Raw genomic sequence first — 19927 nt, 5'->3', positions numbered from 1 at the left:
ATTTATGGGTGAATGAGACTTTGTAACTCTAAGCGGCTGGCTTATTTGTGCAATAGCCTATGTTAATAGTCTATGTTAATGAGAAGGAAAATATTACTATTTCAATAATTTAGAGATGCTGTATTGATAGTGTCTGTAGGGTTAACAATTTCTTATCCAAGATTTCTGCCTGACTTGCCATGAGGCTTTGTTTTTTATGATAATAACCTCAATAAATCATATCTAATATTTTCTAAGAAAAATATTCAAATGTGAGACTGCTAGATTCTTTGTTTTAAGCCAAGTTATAAATATCCTTTTTATAAAATCTCTTTGCTGTTGTTAAAATATTTGATGCTATCAAACATAGTATCACTACTCCTTAGAATATTAATTTGGCTTTGTGAAACAAGAACATTACACGTATTATTAATGGGTGAGTGTTCTCTTAAATTCTTCTAACATGAATTCTTTTCAGATTTTTATTAGCTTATTTATATTCACTGAATATGTTTCTTTTTTGAACCCCATTCAGATTCAACTCCTCAAACAAACCAAGCTCACATTGTGAAAGTATATTTCCTGTCCAATTATCTCAGTCTGGAAAAGTTTCCTTAAACCTACTTCTACGTAGGTTATCCCTAACCCTACTTTAATTCCTTTTATTTTTCAGCTCTTAGCCTATTACTTCTGAAAAAGCTTCCTTTGATTCCAAAGTCCAGTTATTCTCATTGAACACCCTCAGTATGACACGAGTACACTGTTATAATTGCCCTGTTCTAATACGTATTTCACATTAGACTAAGTTTCAAGAGGACAAAGATCTGAGGCTAGACATTTTTTTCTTTCTCATTATAAGTCCCGCACTTAGCACAGGTGTGTTCAGTCAATAATTGTTAACCAAGTGAAAAATGAATGAACGTATTGCATGTGACACTGTGGGAGATATTAAAAAGAAATGGAATACTTTGTAGAACATTAAGATCAGCTGTATTTATTGTAGGCATGTAAGTAATGATATTTTGTGAGTAAGAAAACAATTCATTTTAAGATCAATACAACCACAATTTTGCCATATAGTTGAGGTCTTAATTTTTTCTAAATATAATGTAATAAAATTTACTATCTATCTTAAAATTGAGAATAATTGAGAAACAAAAAGTAAACACATTAGGTTAGATAGGTCTGTTTGCTGGAAGAAACACTACAGATGAAAAGCACATCAATAAAATGTGTTCTTTATGCACTTAGGATATTTAAGGAATCAAATCAACTATATAAAGCATTCATTTTTCAGAATATAAAATACATGTCAGTCAACAACTTACAAAATGTTCCAAAGTGCCCCCAAGTTGCAGAGTAAAATTTTACAGTTCAGAAACAACAAAGTATAGGAATTAATTGGATATTCAAGAGAGAAAACTGTGAAGCAGACACAGACATCTATTACCTTTCTAGTGTGAAAGCATACATCTTGGCGGCTTTATCGTTCACAAGATACGTTCTTTCAAGAAACTCCATGATGGCCAGGATCAGAACTGCTGCTGCTGTTGTTGAACTTACTGCCCGGCTTGGGAAGCAAAGCAGCACTGCAATTATTTATGCCCTTTCTAAAGGAAAAAACTAAAAGCCTCCAGAAATTAAAATAATGAGCTTCCTACATCAGTGTTGTTGGTAGGTCTGCTAAAATTATAGCCTCCTTGGAATTTTACCTGACTTCATTGTTTTCACCTACAAAAACTGCTTTTCTAGGGAGACTTGCTGGTGGCATTATATGAAGTGTGCATGTCTTTCACATGCTATCTGATTCAATTGTGCTTTCTAAGAGGTAGAGGAGCTCAAGAGTTTGCTACTAATTGCTGATGTAGGGTTTTGACCTTCAGAGCACACCTGGGTGAGCTGGAAACAGCTACTGTTCTGTATACTCATCTGTTTTTTTCTTTTTCTCTCCCTCCTGCTTTTTCTGGACTCTTTATCAGCCTAAAAATATTTCTTTGGAATTTAGTTCTAAGATGACCTCTAAACAGCTGTCAGAATTTACTTGTCTCTCCTAGGACTATTTTGGGATTTCACTATTGAAACGGAGGACAAGGGTCAATCGTTTCTGAAACCAGTAATCTGAAAACAGTTCTTGGTACAGCAGCTTTGAAATCCTTTTGACCAGCAAGAGGACAGATTCTGCTTCTACATAAATAACAGCCTTCCAAAATACAAAAACCAGAGTGAGCTTTGTTCTCCCTGGCCAGGGGATTCACCCAAGGAAACCCTATCAGGCATGCTAGTTCCAACTCTCAAATGAAGCCTCTGAGTTTCTCCTGGGAGACCTCCAAATCCTCAACTCCTAGGAATCGGCATTTTCCTTCATTACAAAGCACTTCCCTTCCAAAATAAGAGAAAGAACTATAGCCTTATGGCAAAAGCCTGGACAAACAGTAGGCATTTGTGTATGGGCAAAGGTTTCAAGACCTATACACATGTACACAAGGGCTCAGAGGGAAGGGGTTGTGTAGACTGCAGAAGTGGAGGAAACCCCAGACCACTAGTTTCTTGTTGCCTTTTCCTTCCATGAGCACTAGCCTTCTAGTGAGAAAACTCAGAGTAGTTAAGTCCCAGAATAACTCAGTGGCCCAGTGTCACAGGAAGTTGCCCATCATGCTGAACTGAGATCTCCTGCAATGGCCTGATAAAATATTATTGTCCTCTAAAAGGAGGATGAGGTTCAACGCCAATTGTCATAGGCAGTGACAGAAGTTACCTTTGGTTCAGAATGAGAATATTAGGTCTCCTATCACATCTGTGGTATAGCTATAGCTCTTATTATCTTAAGATTTTAAACACTCCCATCTATGGCATAAATTTTAAGGTATTCTCATATGACCCCACTCTTTTACTAATCCTTAACTTTGCTCACACAGTCAGGAGCCCCTGAGGCTCTGAGAGAGCCTTTTCCTTGAAAGTGAAGGCATCGACATCCTGGGTCTACTGTTAGCAGAATAAAAACTAATGTATTTTTTCTCATATGTTCTTACTCTTAACTTTACAAAGTAATTGGTTATTCTGTGGAGGCAGAAGTAGAAAACCAGAAAAGAATAATTAATCCACCTGTGTGACACAGTCCCATACGTCACAGCTTGAATCATTTGTGAATAGTTTCTAGCACATATGAGAGAAATAGAATTCAAGTGAATGAATGTTAAAAAATGAGAAAACTACTTTAAATCAGTCTGAAATTCATTAAGGGTACAAAAAAGAAGAGATAAGCAATGTTTTTAAATCAGAAAGAAGAATATTTGACTATAGATATCAACAGGAAATCAACAATCTGAAAGTTTGAGATTCCTCAGTGTGAACTTTGCCCCTAGTACAAATACGGATATACAGATCTATGCGTGTCTATTTATGATTCTATGAGTGTGAAAGATACATGCCAGGTGGTTACCGTGGATTGCCTATGGGGCAAGCATCAAGTGAGAGTAGGATGGGGTTGATATAGGACAGGGAAAAGTGGAGATGGGAAAGAGAGAATGAGAGACCCAAATAAAACAACAAAAAATACTGCTACCCCCTGCCAAAAATGTATCCTATGATCTCTTCTATTTATCTGTAAGATGAACTATATAGGTCCTATGTGGTCTAATATCAGCAATTTTATATGGTTCAACTTAAATATATATGTACGCATATATAGATACCTAAAATATGTGTGTGGATATGTATGTTGCATTTACTAATAAAATGTACATATTTATAAAGTATTGGGAAATTAACGATGATTTTCATCAAAGATTTATGAATTCCAAAAGTTACTCTTGAAGATGATTACCATAAAGCAAATCTTCTGGTGTGAGTAGCATAAGAGCAGGGAACAGTAGATTACAGCAAATGATATTATGTTTAAAAAGTAAGTTTTACTGCTGTAAATTTAGATGCAGATAAATTATGATCAAAAATTACATGTTATTTTATGTAAAATATGCATCTGCTGATCACCTTATCCTCTTACAGGTTCATTTTAACTGCACCATCATTCCTTCTCTCAAATATTTTATCAACACAATATTTATGAAAAATCTCCCTTCCTCTCTGACTAACCTTCGGTGTACTTTGGCATACACTGTCCACAAGGGCCAACCGCCTAATTAGGTTTCACAAGCAGCAGAAAATATATATTTGAAAAGCAACTTGGATCAAAAAGGAAAATCCCATCCCCTGTTGACATTGGTTTTAGTGGACATTATGCTGCTCATTTCAGTTTCCTAGGCAATCGGCTTCCAAACCATCCTGAATTACATGTTGTCCTCTCCGCCCACTCTCCTTCACGAGCTTGGAGTAACTGAATGGGCAACACACAATCTATAACAGCTACCTGTGGAAATAAATATTCTGTGAGCCACAAGAACATCACCAACATAACTGAAGAACTGGTTTGGCTTTTCAGTGCTAGCTATTGTCAGCAACAATTTCCTAATAGTTTGTTACAAACAGTAGTTAATACTTGTGCAAAAATAATTTCACAAGAGTCTTAAACATTGTTGGATATTTCACTTGCAGAAAGAATATACATATTTATACAAAGCTACCATCATTACCCCTAGACACTAGAGTACCAAGTACTTACAATTTGTGTTACCCATATTTTTTTAATGCATTTTAGGTTTTGGGGTACATGTGAAGAACATGCAAGATTATTGCATAGGTGCATACATGGCAGTGTGATTTGCTCCCTTCTTCCGCTTCACCTATGTGTGGCGTTTCTCCCCATGCTCTCTCTCCCCAACTCCCCACCCCCCGCTGTTCCTCCCCTATTTCCCCCCAACAGACCCCAGTGTATAGTGCTCCCCTCCCTGTGTCCATGTATTCTCATTGTTCAACACCCACCTATGAGTGAGAACATGTGGTGTTTGATTTTGTGTTCTTGTGTCAGTTTGCTGAGAATGATGGTTTCCAGGTTCATCCATGTCCCTACAAAGGACGCGAACTCATCATTTTTGATGGCTGCATAATATTCCATGGTGTATATGTGCCACATTTTCCCTGTCCAGTCTATCATCGATGGGCATTTGGGTTGGTTCCAGGTCTTTGCTATTGTAAACTGTGCTGCAATGAACATTCGTGTGCATGTGTCCTTATAGTAGAATGATTTATAATCCTTTGGATATATACCCAGTAATGGGATTGCTGGGTCAAATGAAATTTCTATTTCTAGGTCCCTGAGGAATTGCCATACTGTCTTCCACAATGGTTGAACTAATTTACACTCCCACCAACAGTGTAAAAGTGTTCCTATTTCTCCACATCCTTTCTAGCCTCTGTTGTCTCCAGATTTTTTAATGATCGCCATTCTAACTGGCGTGAGATGGTATCTCAATGTGGTTTTGATTTGCATTTCTCTAATGACCAGTGATGATGAGCATTTTTTCATATGTTTGTTGGCCTCATGTATGTCTTCTTTTGTAAAGTATCTGTTCATATCCTTTTCCCACTTTTGAATGGGCTTGTTTGTTTTTTTCTTGTAAATCTGTTTTAGTTCTTTGTAAATTCTGGATATCAGCCCTTTGTCAGATGGGTAAGCTGCAAAAATTTTTTCCCATTCTGTTGGTTGCCGATTCACTCTAATGACTGTTTCTTTTGCCGTGCAGAAGCTGTGGAGTTTGATTAGGTCCCATTTGTCTATTTTGGCTTTTGTTGCCAATGCTTTTAGTGTTTTGGTCATAAAGTCCTTGCCTACGCCTATGTCCTGAATGGTTTTGCCTAGATTTTCTTCTAGGGTTTTTATGGTGTTAGGTCTTATGTTTAAGTCTTCAATCCATCTGGAGTTAATTTTAGTGTAAGGTGTCAGGAAGGGGTCCAGTTTCTGCTTTCTGCATATGGCTAGCCAGTTTTCCCAACACCACTTATTAAACAGGGAATCCTTTCCCCATTGCTTGTTTTTGTCAGGTTTGTCAAAGATCGGATGGTTGTAGATATGTTGTGTTGCCTCTGAGGCCTCTGTTCTGTTCCATTGGTCTATATCTCTGTTTTGGTACCAGTACCATGCTGTTTTGATTATGTTACCCATATTTAAACTCATGTTTCAGAAATGCTTCGTATTGCCGATGTTTGCATACAACCATCTTCTTTAAATCAGACAGAGAAATGTGCATTTTTAAATAATAAATGTGGACTTTCATCATGTTTTGCTTTTTCCTGATTGTGTGGAGAGGTAGTGCGGTGACGCTGTTTAACACTTGGGCTTTCAAGCTGGGTAGACAGTTTGAGTTTCTGTTTGACCAGTTTCATAGATGTGTGACCTTGAACACGTTGCCTGACCACTGTGTTTTTTCACTTTCTTACCTGTAAAATGGGAGTATTAATTGAATCCATCTTACAGAGTTCTCGTGAAAAGGAAAAGAATATGTATAAAAGTTCTTAGCATAGTCTCCAGTTTTATATAATGTGAGTTTCTACACACTGGGCTATGTCTAAGTAAAATGTTTTGGCTGTTGCTGAGAAATCGGCCTCAGCCTTAACAGAAGGCTAAAAATTACCTATGAATGAAGCATCCATCAAGGAAATAAAGGTTATTTAAATGGAAGATCTGGGGACTTCAGCTATCAGCTCTGTCACTTTGAATAGATCTCTCAAACCCCCTGGACTCTACTTTCTCAAATTAGATTGATGTCTGCCTCATACTACTCCCTTACCAGCAGAGTGCCATTCAGAATGTTCTTCACTATCAAGCTGTCTTCCACAACAGGGGAGGAAATTCAAACTCAACCAGCGTAATCACCCACTAAAGATTCTGGACTTATGCGTTCTCACATAACTATAAAGATCTTATTTCCAAGTTGGGTAGTATTTCCTTAGCAAGGTAGCTTTATGGTTATTACTACAGTGTGAGTATTTCAGAAGTTTCATCTAGAAATGTGAAAACAAAGACATTAGAAGTTTAATTGGATTGTATTTTAGAGAGCATTATGAAAATTTTATTTTAATCTAAAGCAAACATGTATAAAACACAAACCATTTCCAATATTTTATACATTACTTTAAAATGGACTGAAAGCCATATGACTTTTATTTCCTTCTTGATAAATTAGGACCATATAATTTTTTTAATATTTCTATTTTTAAAGCGATTGAGCTGTAGAAATGTTCTGGTGAAAATGCAATTTGTATTTGTTAAGAATAGAAAGACTTGATAAAATATTGATACTAAAAGAATAAAAGAAATATTTTATTATGTCTCGTAGATGCAAATAAATGATAGTTAAATGAACATTATGTTGTTGGGGAGAAATATTGGGGGTAGGTGGTTGAAGTGTTTATGAAGTGTGTATTTCTTCAATTCTTCTCCATATACCCCACTTCTTTTTCCATGCACTCTGCAAATCTGAACTAATTCACACTTAAAAGTACCCTTTAGGTGAGATATGGCTGATTATGTCTTAATAACTTCAAAACAATGGTTTTTTGGCTTCACAGTCTCACAACTATATGTCTTTTTTATTTTATTTATATAAAAAAGCAAGAGAGGATTACAAAGAATGAATCCATTATTTTAAGGCATTAGAATAGAAAAAGTAGACAAAAAATATACTTTGTAATATTCCAACTCCTTGGTCTGCAAATGCACAGAGCATCACTGAAAACTGAAATACCAAATGCTCAGATTTAATAACAATAATAATAGAACCCTCTTGTCATTTTCTGAAATGCCACTATTTAATTTTCATGAGCACTGTTTATTTTTTTCAGTGATAGGTTTTAGGGACTCATAATTCATCTTTGGGAGATGGATTTTCACAGAGAGTTCCCAGATGAATACCAGGAGAGCAAAGGCAAAGCTCATCTTCTCCTCCAAATCTCCAGGCCTGGATTTATTTGACTCCTGGCTGACAATACTGCCTCTCAGGAGATAGCCCAGGAGACAAGACAAAGCTGCCTCAGAGCTTTCCCTTGAAAGACTGAACCGTTGCTTTTCACATTGAATCCAAATGCATCAAGGGACGGCAGCTGTCTTTCCTGCTTGGAAGCACAACCACAAGGTGTTACAACTAATTCATCTCTTCTTTTGGTATTAGTGAATTTGTTCCAGTAAGTCTACAATTTAAAATGCTGCTAATCCAATTGTAGCAAATCTCACCACTATGATCAGGAGATGAGTTATTTGAATCTGCATCCAATGAAGACAAATGAGGCATCATATCACCTTTTGCAACCTTAAATTCTCGACCAAGTGACCCAGATGTTGATCACTGAGCCAATAACAGGACCTTCCATTTTCTTTGCAGTCAGCTAACTCTAGAAGAGAAAAATATGTTTATTTAATTATAGCAAGCAAACACAAAACATTATTGAAAACATATTTAGCAACAGATTTTTAAAAGCATTATATACCTAGGATAATATTCCTCTATACCATTCAGAATCTAAAACAAAGAATATTATTCTCTGAGTCTTCACCAGAAATGTAATACATTATCATTCATGAAATAAAAATTTCATTTAAACTTTCATATTAAACTGTTAAAAAATAATATCGTGATACAATTACAATGTTTTCCCATTTTAGGTATTACATATATAACAAAATTCAACATGACAAACAATATGAAGTTTTTAATAAGAGTTGTTAGAATGGAATTTGGAATAATCTGCATGTCCTAGTCACAAGTTACTTTCCAAGAAACCTAGTGATTAGTGAACTGAGACATGCCTTAAACTTTTCCTATGGAAGGAAACAAAAGTAGAAGTCAATTCTATGATTAACATGATGTCCCAGTGGATACTAATTTTCCATCACTTCTTAGAACCGTCATTATATGGATGTTGCTGACAACAAATGAAGAACATTTATTTTTAATCCACTTTATACCATACAGTCATTTCTTCTAATTTTTTAATAAACACCAGACTCCCAACTAAAGTGAGCTACACTAACTAGTCCTAAAGTTTGAGCACAATGGATTCACTGTCTGCTCAGACACATCCTTTGCAGTGCTAACTGGCCAGATGAAAAACCCTGGAGCATTCTACTTTTATCCAACGTAGTCATTAGCCACTAATTGAAACTCCTTGCTGGGTAGATGTGATTATCTAATTGCTACCCAACAGTGTATTAAATTCTACTCTGAGAATAGTTCTTCTCAAGACTACCACACTTGACACGGAATCCAGCCCAAGCACCCTAAATTTTAACTCGTGTTGCTGCTGAAACAAACATATTTTCATGCTAAATACATTCAGTTGGTTTACTTAGAGGCTGTGAGTTTGAATTCTCTCCCTCTCACTGATTGTCAATGTATCACTGAATATGTTTGCTTCTTTCTGCCCCAATTTCCTAACCACAAAAAAAGTCAATGACTCCACTGTGAAATCTCAGAAGCCTCTTGTCAGTAAAAATAATCCCCTTCCTCCTTCAGATTAAAGGAAACACTTTCCAAGTATTTTGTTGTGTACACTATTTACACTAAGGATTGAGAAGTCATTTCTTGCTAAAATAAATAAAATGTTCTACCCATTAAATGCCAGCTAAATAAAACATTTAACTTTTTTTAATTTAAAAAGTAACATGTGCTCAGCGAGGTGTTTTAAAATTCAAGAGATTAGGTAGTGGACAGCAAGTGTTCTTCTTACTCTAGGCAACAACATGGGGAACACATCATTTTCTAAAAGAATATTCTGAATGTCTTTATGAATTCTTTGTGCATTTATGAGCATGCACACACACGCGCATGCACACACACACACACACACACACATGCACACACATACTTTTTAAACCGAATTTGCAGTCTGGTGACTACTAAGGTAGCATCAGTAATGAAGTATCAATAATGAGACCATTTCCTTTCCTGTGGCTGCTGCTAGAAAACTCCCAGGCCAGTCCTCTGCCTCCTGGACTGGGAAGGTGTTATGCTTGTGGCTGCTGTTCCCTAATGCCCCCATGAGTCAGCAAGTGCATTCCCACTTCTCACTCACCTCTTGTTTACTAGCAGATTGAACAGGCTACAGTTCACAAAAGTGGTTTTTCACTGGGAGAAAACTGAAAGAACAAAGCAAGGAACCCTAGGAGATAACTCAGGTAATTGCTCAACCCAACAATTGCCACATCCTCTTCTGCCCATGCCTTAACAAAATTCCTACTTCTAATGGATAAGTGCTAAGCTGATGCTATACTCAAGCAATTTAGACAGATGTAACTTCTGCTCTCTGAGAATTTATATGAGAGAATAGCCTTTGAAAAGAAATACATTTGGTACCAGGTAATATACATCTCATTGCAAGCTTGCAACACGTCACACAGCATTGCCAACATTTTATCCTTAAAGTATATAAATTCATTCACAAAACCAAAATAAAGAGTGAGGAGGGAAAAAAGTGAATACCTCCAGGCCAGTTACCTTCAATATCAACACTAAAAATTAGAAAAGCCTATCTTAGCCCTTGGGATTATTAGATCTGACTCTGTCAGTCAAAAACAACATCACACATCACACATCATCTGATAATTTCTCATGGCTTTCATAGTCTCTAGAGCCTGGAATTACAGACATAAACTTACAATATTGTGCTGAATAGTTGGACAACTTAAAATGAAACATTTACTTAGTCACATAAATTCAAATATTTTCCTGTCTTTCAGGAAAATGTCACAAGAAGGTGAATCTTTTTCTGCTTAGTCTTCTTGTGAGAGATGACGACAGTGCACAAGAAATAATGCCTCTTCCAACACCTTCAGGGCAATGTTATCTTTGTTGCTCTACACTGCAGATCTCTTTCATGAAGAGTTTTAGTTATTGCTCTTCAGCACAGTGTTTACAAACACTCAGCAGCTGATTATTCAGTAGATGAGAGGAAATGGGAAGATTACCAAATAAAAAGTAATTTAAAACATTAAGAAATGTGAAAAGACTAATTATAAGTGTGAGCTGCCCATCATTTTGCCCTAAGAACTTCCACATGAGACTCCTTTTTCCTAGGTTTCAAAAATAATTTGGTACACATACCAATTAGGCTTTAGAGATGCTTAGCTAAAATGAATATATTTATATACCTGTGGATAATCTCATAAGCAAAAACCCAAAGACAGGTCCAGTGGCCTGTCTTCTAGAGAGCAGTATGGTGTGTAATTGACTGTAGATAGTTTCCACTGAACTAGCTGCTTCGTTTTTAACATTGACACTCAAGAGTAAGCTTCAGTTGCCTGGAAATGGTGCTACAGACAACTCCAGTCCTGTTGCCTTTGCTTGGAACACGTGCTCTCCCACTGGCTGTGGACATGATTGCTGCATTCTCTTCCTGCCAGACATCACCTCCTCAGACAGCCCGTCTCAAATCCCCCTGTGAGAAGCACAGTGAGCTCAGCCATTTCTAGTTTCTTCTTTCCACACTGCGCTCTTCATTCCTTTCAGCGCCCTTATTGCTATCTCTCTTCCCTCTTTAATTTTGTTTGTTTGTTTCTCATCTCATCTACTCCTATGAGAATATAAGCTGCTAGAGGCCAGGGGCTTTGGCTGTTTTCACCCTGTTGTTTCCCCAGTTCTTCATAAATGGTATCCAGCATATCATGGGTGAAGAATATATTTGTTATAAATCAATAAATGGATGAATGGATGGATGGATGGATGGGTGATGGATGGAATGTACTAATGAGAAAGCCATTACATAGTGAGTGATTCAGAGTAAAGCCTTTGAAGTCAGGTAGACTTGGGTCCCATTCACCAACCGGGTTATCAAAATCTTTCAGAACCTGTTTTCTTATGGGGATAAATGAGTTTTCTCTAATCCCAATTTCTCTAAAATAGTTATAAAAATTAAATATTAATTTAAAGTGTATTTTAACTAATACACTTAGTTTAAATAGCAGTAGTTTAAAGTGAATTTTATATATGAAGTTCATAGTAATTGCTTAATAAAATAAAGACTATTCACATTAATACTTCATACATAAAACCAATCTGTTACCATATAGGCAATTCTGCCTCATCAAATAAAAAAGAAAATCACAAAGTACTTTCAAATCTAGTTGTCAAGTCAACTAACATGGAGAAAAAGCTATACTAGATAGGACTTTTCTGCCATAAAAAATAATAATATTTGGAGTTGGCATGAATATTAAGCTTGAAATTGCACTGCTAACTGGTAGATTTTTGTTTCCTCTGTGCTGCTTTGAGTAGGAGGAACACAACTAGAGAGAGGGGAAGATCACTGAAGCTGATGCATTCTAGAAGAAAACAAAAAACTCTGACATTCACTAGATCAATTGTTATACACCCAGATCCTATTATTACAGATCCTATTTTAATATTTCTTTACTAAAACTTGCAGAATATATTTTATTCTAGTGGTATTTAAAGTATATTTGTACTGTATATATGCATTCTTAAATATATGTGGAGAGAGCCAATTTATTATGAGACATGAGGAGTTCTACATTATTTCTCATTGGTGCAAAACTAATTGGCTTTTCTCAGTCATTACACAAATATTTATTTTTCCATTTTATCATTCTTGTAATCGCAGCTGAAATTAGTAAAGGGCACAACCACCTGGCGAAATCTGGAGCAGGAAGCTTTTCATTTCCAAGCATCCTAGCCACATTGATTTTCCAACCTCAAGAGATGCTGCTGATAGAGGTCCTGACAGTGCCACTCATGCTAGTAGCACAAGTTTCCCATACACATATCCATTCACAAAAATATTTGGTATTTGGTAAATTTTTCTCTTGAGCTAAAAAGACATTCGTAACATGTTACTGCTGTGTGAGGCTCAAGAAGTAGGACTGGAAATTAGTGGCATAAACTACTGGTTCCTCTGCTGACCACATTAAAGTCACACAAAGCTGAGCTGGTGTGAAATGGAGAATAATAAAAACTGTAAAAGAATGGAGTAAATGAAAATAACCAAAACCCATAAGACAAAACTACGTTTCCAAATTTGGAGACTAGCTTCAAGAATCTCAAATGCAATAATGGCAACACCAAAACTTATTCTGATAAAAATCCTGTGTATATTCTGATTAAACTCTCTGGAGACAGCTTGCTCAGTTTGTTAGTTCTTAACCCTCATCCCAAGATGCCTATCAAATTATTTTCCCAAATGAAAGAGTTCTTTCACTAAAAAGAAACTCTGATGTTAGAATTTTGGCATCTCAATCTTTTTTTTATTGTTGATGTTTTCCCTCGTTTCATTAGATGTTATGTATGTAACAATCTTTACTGATTTTTTTTCAACTTTTATTTTAGATATAAGGGATATATGTGCAGGTATATTCTGGACACAGGGAGGACTTCTCTGCCCTTTTTTGATTTTTTTTTCTGGGCACAAGGGAGGACTTTTCTGTCCTTTTGAGATTGGAAATTGGATATGGTCATGTTGCTAATTCTGCCCAGTGGGTTGAGAGTGAAAGTCACATGAACTACTTTCTGGTTGAGGTATTTACATGCCAATGTGGGATCCCACAGCACTGATTTTGTCTGCTGTGGCAAACATGAAAGCCTGTGTAGAAACTGAGCCTGCATAAGCCCAGATGCCAGAATGGTAACAATGAATCAGCAGAGTGCATCTACTGACCTGCATTGGGCTTGTAACATGAGGGGAAGCAAATCTTTGTAGCTGTAAACATCTGAGATCTGTTGCTCATTTGTGCAGCATCAACTAGCCTCTGACTAATACAATATTCTTATTGTAAAAGCGTGGCACAATCCTTTACTCCCCTCTTCCTATAACTAAAGATTCATCTCTCTAGACCAATTGTTACAGTCACAGGAACGAGCACATAAAACAGGTTCTATCCTTTCACTGTATTATGTCTGAGTCTTAATGCATGAAAAGGCACTACTTTTGGAGAATGTGCTGCTGGGAATCAGTTGGTTGTTACTTGCATCCGCACCCTTCCCTACCTTTGCCTCTCCTTGAACATCTCCTGTCAAGAGCCTATCGTGTTGAAATCAACCAGGCACTTTCTTCTCAAAGATATAATAAGAATGTGCACACAAAGGGTGAGAAATGAGAGGTTTCCCCACAGCAAGTTAACATACCAACTGCACTAGCCACTACCCAATGCAAGCTCTTTGCTCAGTTTCCTCATCAGTAGTTTCCAAAATCGTCGGTATCCTTTCAGTCATTTAAAAATGAATTGAGAAATTAAAATAAGCAACTTTAACTATGTTGTATAGCAGATCTTAATGTGAAGTACATTAAGAATGACATAGTGTGTTATAAAATTAAAATGTGATATTGTATAACTGTCAATTTACTAAAAGTCATTGAATTATTCACTTAAGTGAACTTTATTGTAGGTGAATTATACCACAAAAAAGCTGTTGAAAATGACAAAGTAAAATATGTAATTGCTATAAACTATAATTTTAAAAATCAAATATTACTTTATGTTATGAAACTTTTATATTACTCTTCACACAAAAGATACCTCATAAACTTTTATTTCAGCATTTCAAGAAGTATGATCATTTTCCCAGGGTATCAATGCCTAATAATGAAATTAGTTCAGGTTTCTAATTAATGCTACATTTAAAGATTCCTTCATGCTATTTTAATATTGATAGCTTGTTTATGTAAATGTCATTTATTAGTCTCATTCTGATGTCTGTTTGTGCATTGCATAAGATCAGCTAGATTACATTTTTAAAACATGAAGGCATCTGGTCAGGGAGTAGACCTTTAATCTCTGTGTCATCTGAGTAAATGAGAAGGTTTAAATGTAGACACATTCTGTCTGTCTGTTGCCATTGTTAAAACTTAGGCCCAGAAGAAGATGGTTAGTTTCCCAATGTCAAGAGCAAATGATAAAAGTAAAGAAGATGAAGCCTGAACTGCAGTCTGCCCTCTAAGATGATACAGAAGATGGAGAAACTTCCTATTAATTCATTCAACTAATATTCATTACATGCCTGGTCCATGCCAAGCAATGGGCTCAGTGATAAAGGTGCAATGGTGAAAAAGTCCAACAGGTTCCTCTCCAATGGAGTGAATATCCTAATAATATTAAGGAGTGCCCAGTGCATTTTAAAAACAAGCTCCATCATGATTTGGGAAGCAATTGACTCAAGGATTTCTAAACAGAGGAGCAGAGGCCATGGAGGGGAAAGGAGACTGTGGTCCTCTGTGGAAGAAAGGCAGAGTCTGGTCTTCAACAAGGACGCCAAAGACGACAAAGCTCTGTGATGTTTGCCAGAAAAGAGATGTAGACTTCAATAAGGGAGGTCTTCACCAAAACACCCAGAGCTCGAGTATGGCATGGGGCCTATAACCAGGTCCTACTGAAAGAGAGTAAGACAATGCTTAAAATTGCCTGCTTCAACTATGGGTTCATCTGGGGCCACAACAGATGTCAGCACTCAGAAGAAGAGTGCTTGTAGATGGTAAGCCCAGCTCTTGGAAGCAGTGAAGAGAACAGACAAGGAGAGGGAGAGATTGAATGGTTAAGAATACAAGCCCTGGAGGTGGAAGGCCTGGGTTTGAATCCCAGTTCTGCCATTCATGAGCTAGATAACTTTGGGAAAGTGATTTAATAAGTTTTCTTATGTGTAAAATGTGGATAATTATAATGGTATCTAACTTACTGGATTATTGTAATTATTAAGTGAGATAATGTACGAATAGTGCTTAGAATAGTGCCTAACACTTCACAAGCTCTCAAGACATGTCACCTATTATTAAACGTTCCAGCTGTAAGCAGGTCTCTTAATATCAATTTCTCACATACAAACCTACTATAAAGCAATTAGAAAAAAGTCTGCAGGCCATACAAAGGCCAGTCCTATCACTGTTTCTAAGCCTCAGTTACTAATTAGTAATTAGCTTAAGTATCAACATCCAATAAAGCAATATTTAATAAAAATGACCGCTCTAATATCCTGGTTTGCATTTTAGTTCACTTCTACATATTACAGAGGATACTGACACACTACATTTTATATGTTTTTTTATTGTGAAAAACATGAGACCTACTCTGTTAATAAATTTTTCTAAGTGTATAGTATTGTTAACTATAAGCACAATGTTTAGATCTTCAGAACTTTTCCATGTTGCTGAACTGAAACTGCATACCCACTCAACAGCAACTCACCATTTCCCCCTAACCCCCAATCCCTGGCAACTATCATTCTACTTTTTGCTTCTGAGTTTGACTATTTTAGACACCTCATATAAATGGAATCATTCAGTATTTGTCCTTCTGTGACTGGCTTACTTCACTTAGAACATCTTCAAGGTTCATTCATGTTGCAGTGTAGGTAGGTGCTACAGTCTAAATGTTTGTGTGCCCCTCCAATTCATGTTTAAATCTAATCACAAGTGATAGTATTAGGAGGCGGCATCTTTGGGAGCTGATTTAGTTCATAAGGGCAGAGTCCTCTTGAATGAGATTAGCGTCCTTATAAAAGAGGCACCAGAGAGAATCATGTGAGGATGCAGCAAGAAGGTACCATCTGGGAACCAGAAAGTGGGCCCTCCCCAGACACTGAATTTGCCAGGGTCATGATCTTGGATTCCCACCCTCTAGAAATGTGAGAAATAGATTTCTGTTGTGTATAAGCAGCCTGGTTTATGGTGTTTTGTTATATTAGTCTGAATGGACTAAGACAGCAGGATACCCTTCCTTTTTAAGATTGAGTAATAATCCATTATATGTATACACCATGTTTTTATTATCCATTCATCCATTAATGAGTGTTTAGGCTACTTCCATATCATGGCTATTGTGAAAAATGCTTCAGTAAACACGGGAATGGAAGTGTCTCTTTGAGATGCTGATTTCTATTATTTGGGATAAATACTTAGAAGTATGATTGCTGGATCACCATAGTTCTACTTGTAATTTATTAAGGAACCTTCATATTATTAGTTTCCACAGTGGCTGCACCACACTGTACATTCCCACTGACTGTGAGTAAGGGTTCCAATTTCTCCACAACCTCAGTGACACCTACTTCTTGTTTGTGTGTTTTTATTTGTTTTTGATGGCCATTCTCACAGGTATGAGGTGATATCTCATTGTGGTTTTTTGATGCATTTTCTGATGAGTAGTGATATTAGGCATCTTTTCATATACCTATTGGCCATTTGAATGTATTTTTTTAGAGAAATGTCTATTCAAATCCTTTGCCCATTTTTTAACCAAGTTATTTTGGAGTCAGGGGTTTTAGTTTTTTGTTGATTTTTGTGTAGGAGTTCCTATATATTTTTGATATTAACCCCATATCAGATATATGGTTTGCAAATACTTTCCTTGATTATGTAGGTAGCCTTTTCATTCTGTTGACTGTGTCCCTTCTTGTGCAGAAGATTTTTAATTTGAGGTAGTCTCAACTGTCCCTTTTAGCTTCTGTTGCCTATGCTTTTGGTGTCATATCAAACAAATCATTGCCAAGACCAATACTGTGAAGTTTTCCCCTATGGTTTCTTCCAGCAGCTCTACCATTTCAGATCTTCTGTTTAAATTTTTAACCTATTTTGAGTTGATTTTTGTGTATGGTTTAAAATAAGTGTGCAGTTTCCTCCTTTTGCATGTTGTAATTGAGTTTTCTCAACATCATTTGTTGAAGAGACTATCCCTTCCCCGTCATGTTTTTTTGGCAACCTTGTCAAAGATCATTTCACTATATATGTGTGGGTTTACTTCTTGGATCTCTATTCTGTTCCATCAGTTTATATAGCTATATTTATGTAAGTACTATACTGTTTTAATTACTACAGATATGAAATATGTTTTAAAAGCAGAAAGTGTGATACCTTCATTTTTATTCTTTCTCAAGATTACTTTTTTTGGGGGTAATTTATGTTTCCATACAAATTATAGTATTGTTTTTTCTATTTCTGCAAAAAATGCCATTGTAATCTTGGCAGAAATTGCATTGAATTTGTGAGTCATTTTGGGTGGTATGCACTTTTGAACAATATTAAGTCTTCCAATTCATGAACACAAGATGTCTTTTTGTTTACTCATGTCTTTTCTTTCATCTATGTTTTGTTATTTTCAGCACATAAGTCTTTTGCCTCTTTGGTTTATTCCTAAGAATTTTATTCTTGATGCTGTTGTAAATGTGATTGTTTTCTTAATTTCTTTTTCTGATAGTTCATTGTCAGTGTATAGATGTAGAGAAATGCAACTGATTTTTATATGTTGATTGTATATATCTCACAATTTTACTGAATTTATTTTTTAAAACACCTTATATTTTATGTTACTATAGCACTGCTATACTATAGCTTCTACCATCTCCAAAATCTCTCTATCTCCTGCAAGGGTTTTCAGGATAAGGTGTTATATGATATTAGCCATGCAGAATAAAACTTAAGCTTAATGATCATGCATACAGCCAGATGATATGATATGGGAGTATGGTGGGCAGGGGAGGTTGTGGCACAAAAGAAGAATAACTGAAACAGTGATCACGTAGAATAATTCCTAGGAGAACATAGTCTTCTCTCATTCCCTTTGACTTCCTCTTGGACTAACGTGGGTGTGGCAAATGGGGAGGATACTTCAGCAGCCAGAACCCTGAATTGGCCAGCAGTCTTCTTTTCTCTTTCCTTTAGAAACTATAATTCCAAAGATGGGGGGTGGAGAAAAGCAATATGACCTGACTCCCCAAAGATTCTAGCCCAAGGTAGGTTTCCAGTATTTCCCTAACGTAAAATAGATGAACTAAGGGGGTTCGAGGCACAGCCAAAGCTAGGAGTTGCTTTGTGAACCTAATGGATCTCTGAGATGATTGTTTACTGCTACCCTCACAGATACGTATCTCAGTATCACATTTAAGTTTCTCTTAGTCTACAAGTAGAGCCTATCTGGAACCTTTTCCAGAACATTATTTCTAATATAGGTAATCAAAAGTTGGATTGTCCTTTTCAAATTAGGACTCTATATTCCTTACCATGGGAGCCAAACAAAAGGGGGCTAACTTAGTTGACTTCTACCCAGTCTAAATCCCCACAGACATTAGGCCTGTCTCAGAAGCCCATAGGAATTTGCCTTATTTCCAACACCACATCTGTGAGTGAGTTTCAATGTTAACTGAATTATTTACACTATTTTCTTTCTATAATTTTGCCAGAATTTTACCATCACCAGACAGCACTACAGATGAATGACTCAAATTGTTGTTCAGTTAATAAAAGACGAGATTGATAAGTAATTTTTCACATAAAAAGATAATAATGATATCTTTCAAGTGAGGAGGTATGCTTAGAAAAGGAACTAGATGTATTCAGAAACACACTTGGAATGGCTGGTATTTTTAATATATTTGTGCAAAAAATAAAAGAAGCCTGCTATAAAATGTGCTACCAAATACACATTAGGCTGCTGTAGATTTTCAAGGTCTGAAAATATGACTTATCTGGCTTGGCAATGCATTAAGAATGCTCCGTGGTTTAAAAAAATGAGCTATTGATCTTAGAAGATTTCAATTTAGATTAGTTCACTTAAAAGTGTAATAAACGGCAGAGCTCACATGTTGAATCACTAAGGCAGTAGTTATTTTAAGAGTATCAGTCATCTGTGCTTCCAATTTAATCAAATCTCTTTAAAGAGTTTTTAGACAGTGTTTGAAATAACCATATAACCTGTCTGTGAAAAGGTATTTTGAGTTGTATGTCAAAAGTTGAAGAGAAATTAGAAAGACAACTTGCAGTTTTAAAAGACCAATGATGAAAGATGGGCAATTGCTTTTATTTTATCTGTAAGCATCTGATATTTTTGCAAGGCTTTTGTTTTTCTTGTTGTTTTTTTTTTTTGTTGTTGTTGTTGTTTTGTGACAGAGAGAAGGTATTTCATCTGAACTGGAAAAGTAACCCAAAATGTTTCTGAGTTAAATTTGCAATAGCCAAGTCTTTAAGAAGTTAGGACAAGAGTAATCACATAATTTTGGTGACCTCTAACAAACGAATTCTTGGTCATGTCCATAAGGAAAAGCCAAATATAAAAAAAAGAAAAGAC

At 36.1% G+C, this 19927-nt stretch overlaps 1 protein-coding gene and 1 long non-coding RNA gene across 2 annotated transcripts in view; one reads left to right on the top strand and one right to left on the bottom strand.

Annotated features, from left to right (window-relative positions):
* Nucleotides 1-1526, bottom strand: part of SLC30A8 (solute carrier family 30 member 8) — a 40851-nt gene extending 39325 nt beyond the window's left edge. Inside the window, exon 1 of the mRNA XM_012443296.3 lies at nt 1430-1526. Within this exon, the coding sequence (XP_012298719.2) occupies nt 1430-1500 (71 nt within the window). The 5' untranslated portion in view covers nt 1501-1526. The remainder of the gene's footprint in view (nt 1-1429) is intronic.
* Nucleotides 1-19927, top strand: part of LOC105710806 (uncharacterized) — a 529709-nt gene that overhangs the window by 367941 nt on the left and 141841 nt on the right. The window lies entirely within an intron of this gene.

The sequence above is a fragment of the Aotus nancymaae genome, unplaced genomic scaffold (assembly GCF_030222135.1).
Source record: "Aotus nancymaae isolate 86718 unplaced genomic scaffold, 86718_ANA_hifiasm-v0.15.2.pri h1tg000036l, whole genome shotgun sequence".
NCBI classification, from domain to species: domain Eukaryota; kingdom Metazoa; phylum Chordata; class Mammalia; order Primates; family Aotidae; genus Aotus; species Aotus nancymaae.
The sequence above is the reverse complement of the archived record's forward strand: the minus strand, read 5'-3'. Positions and strand labels throughout refer to the sequence as shown.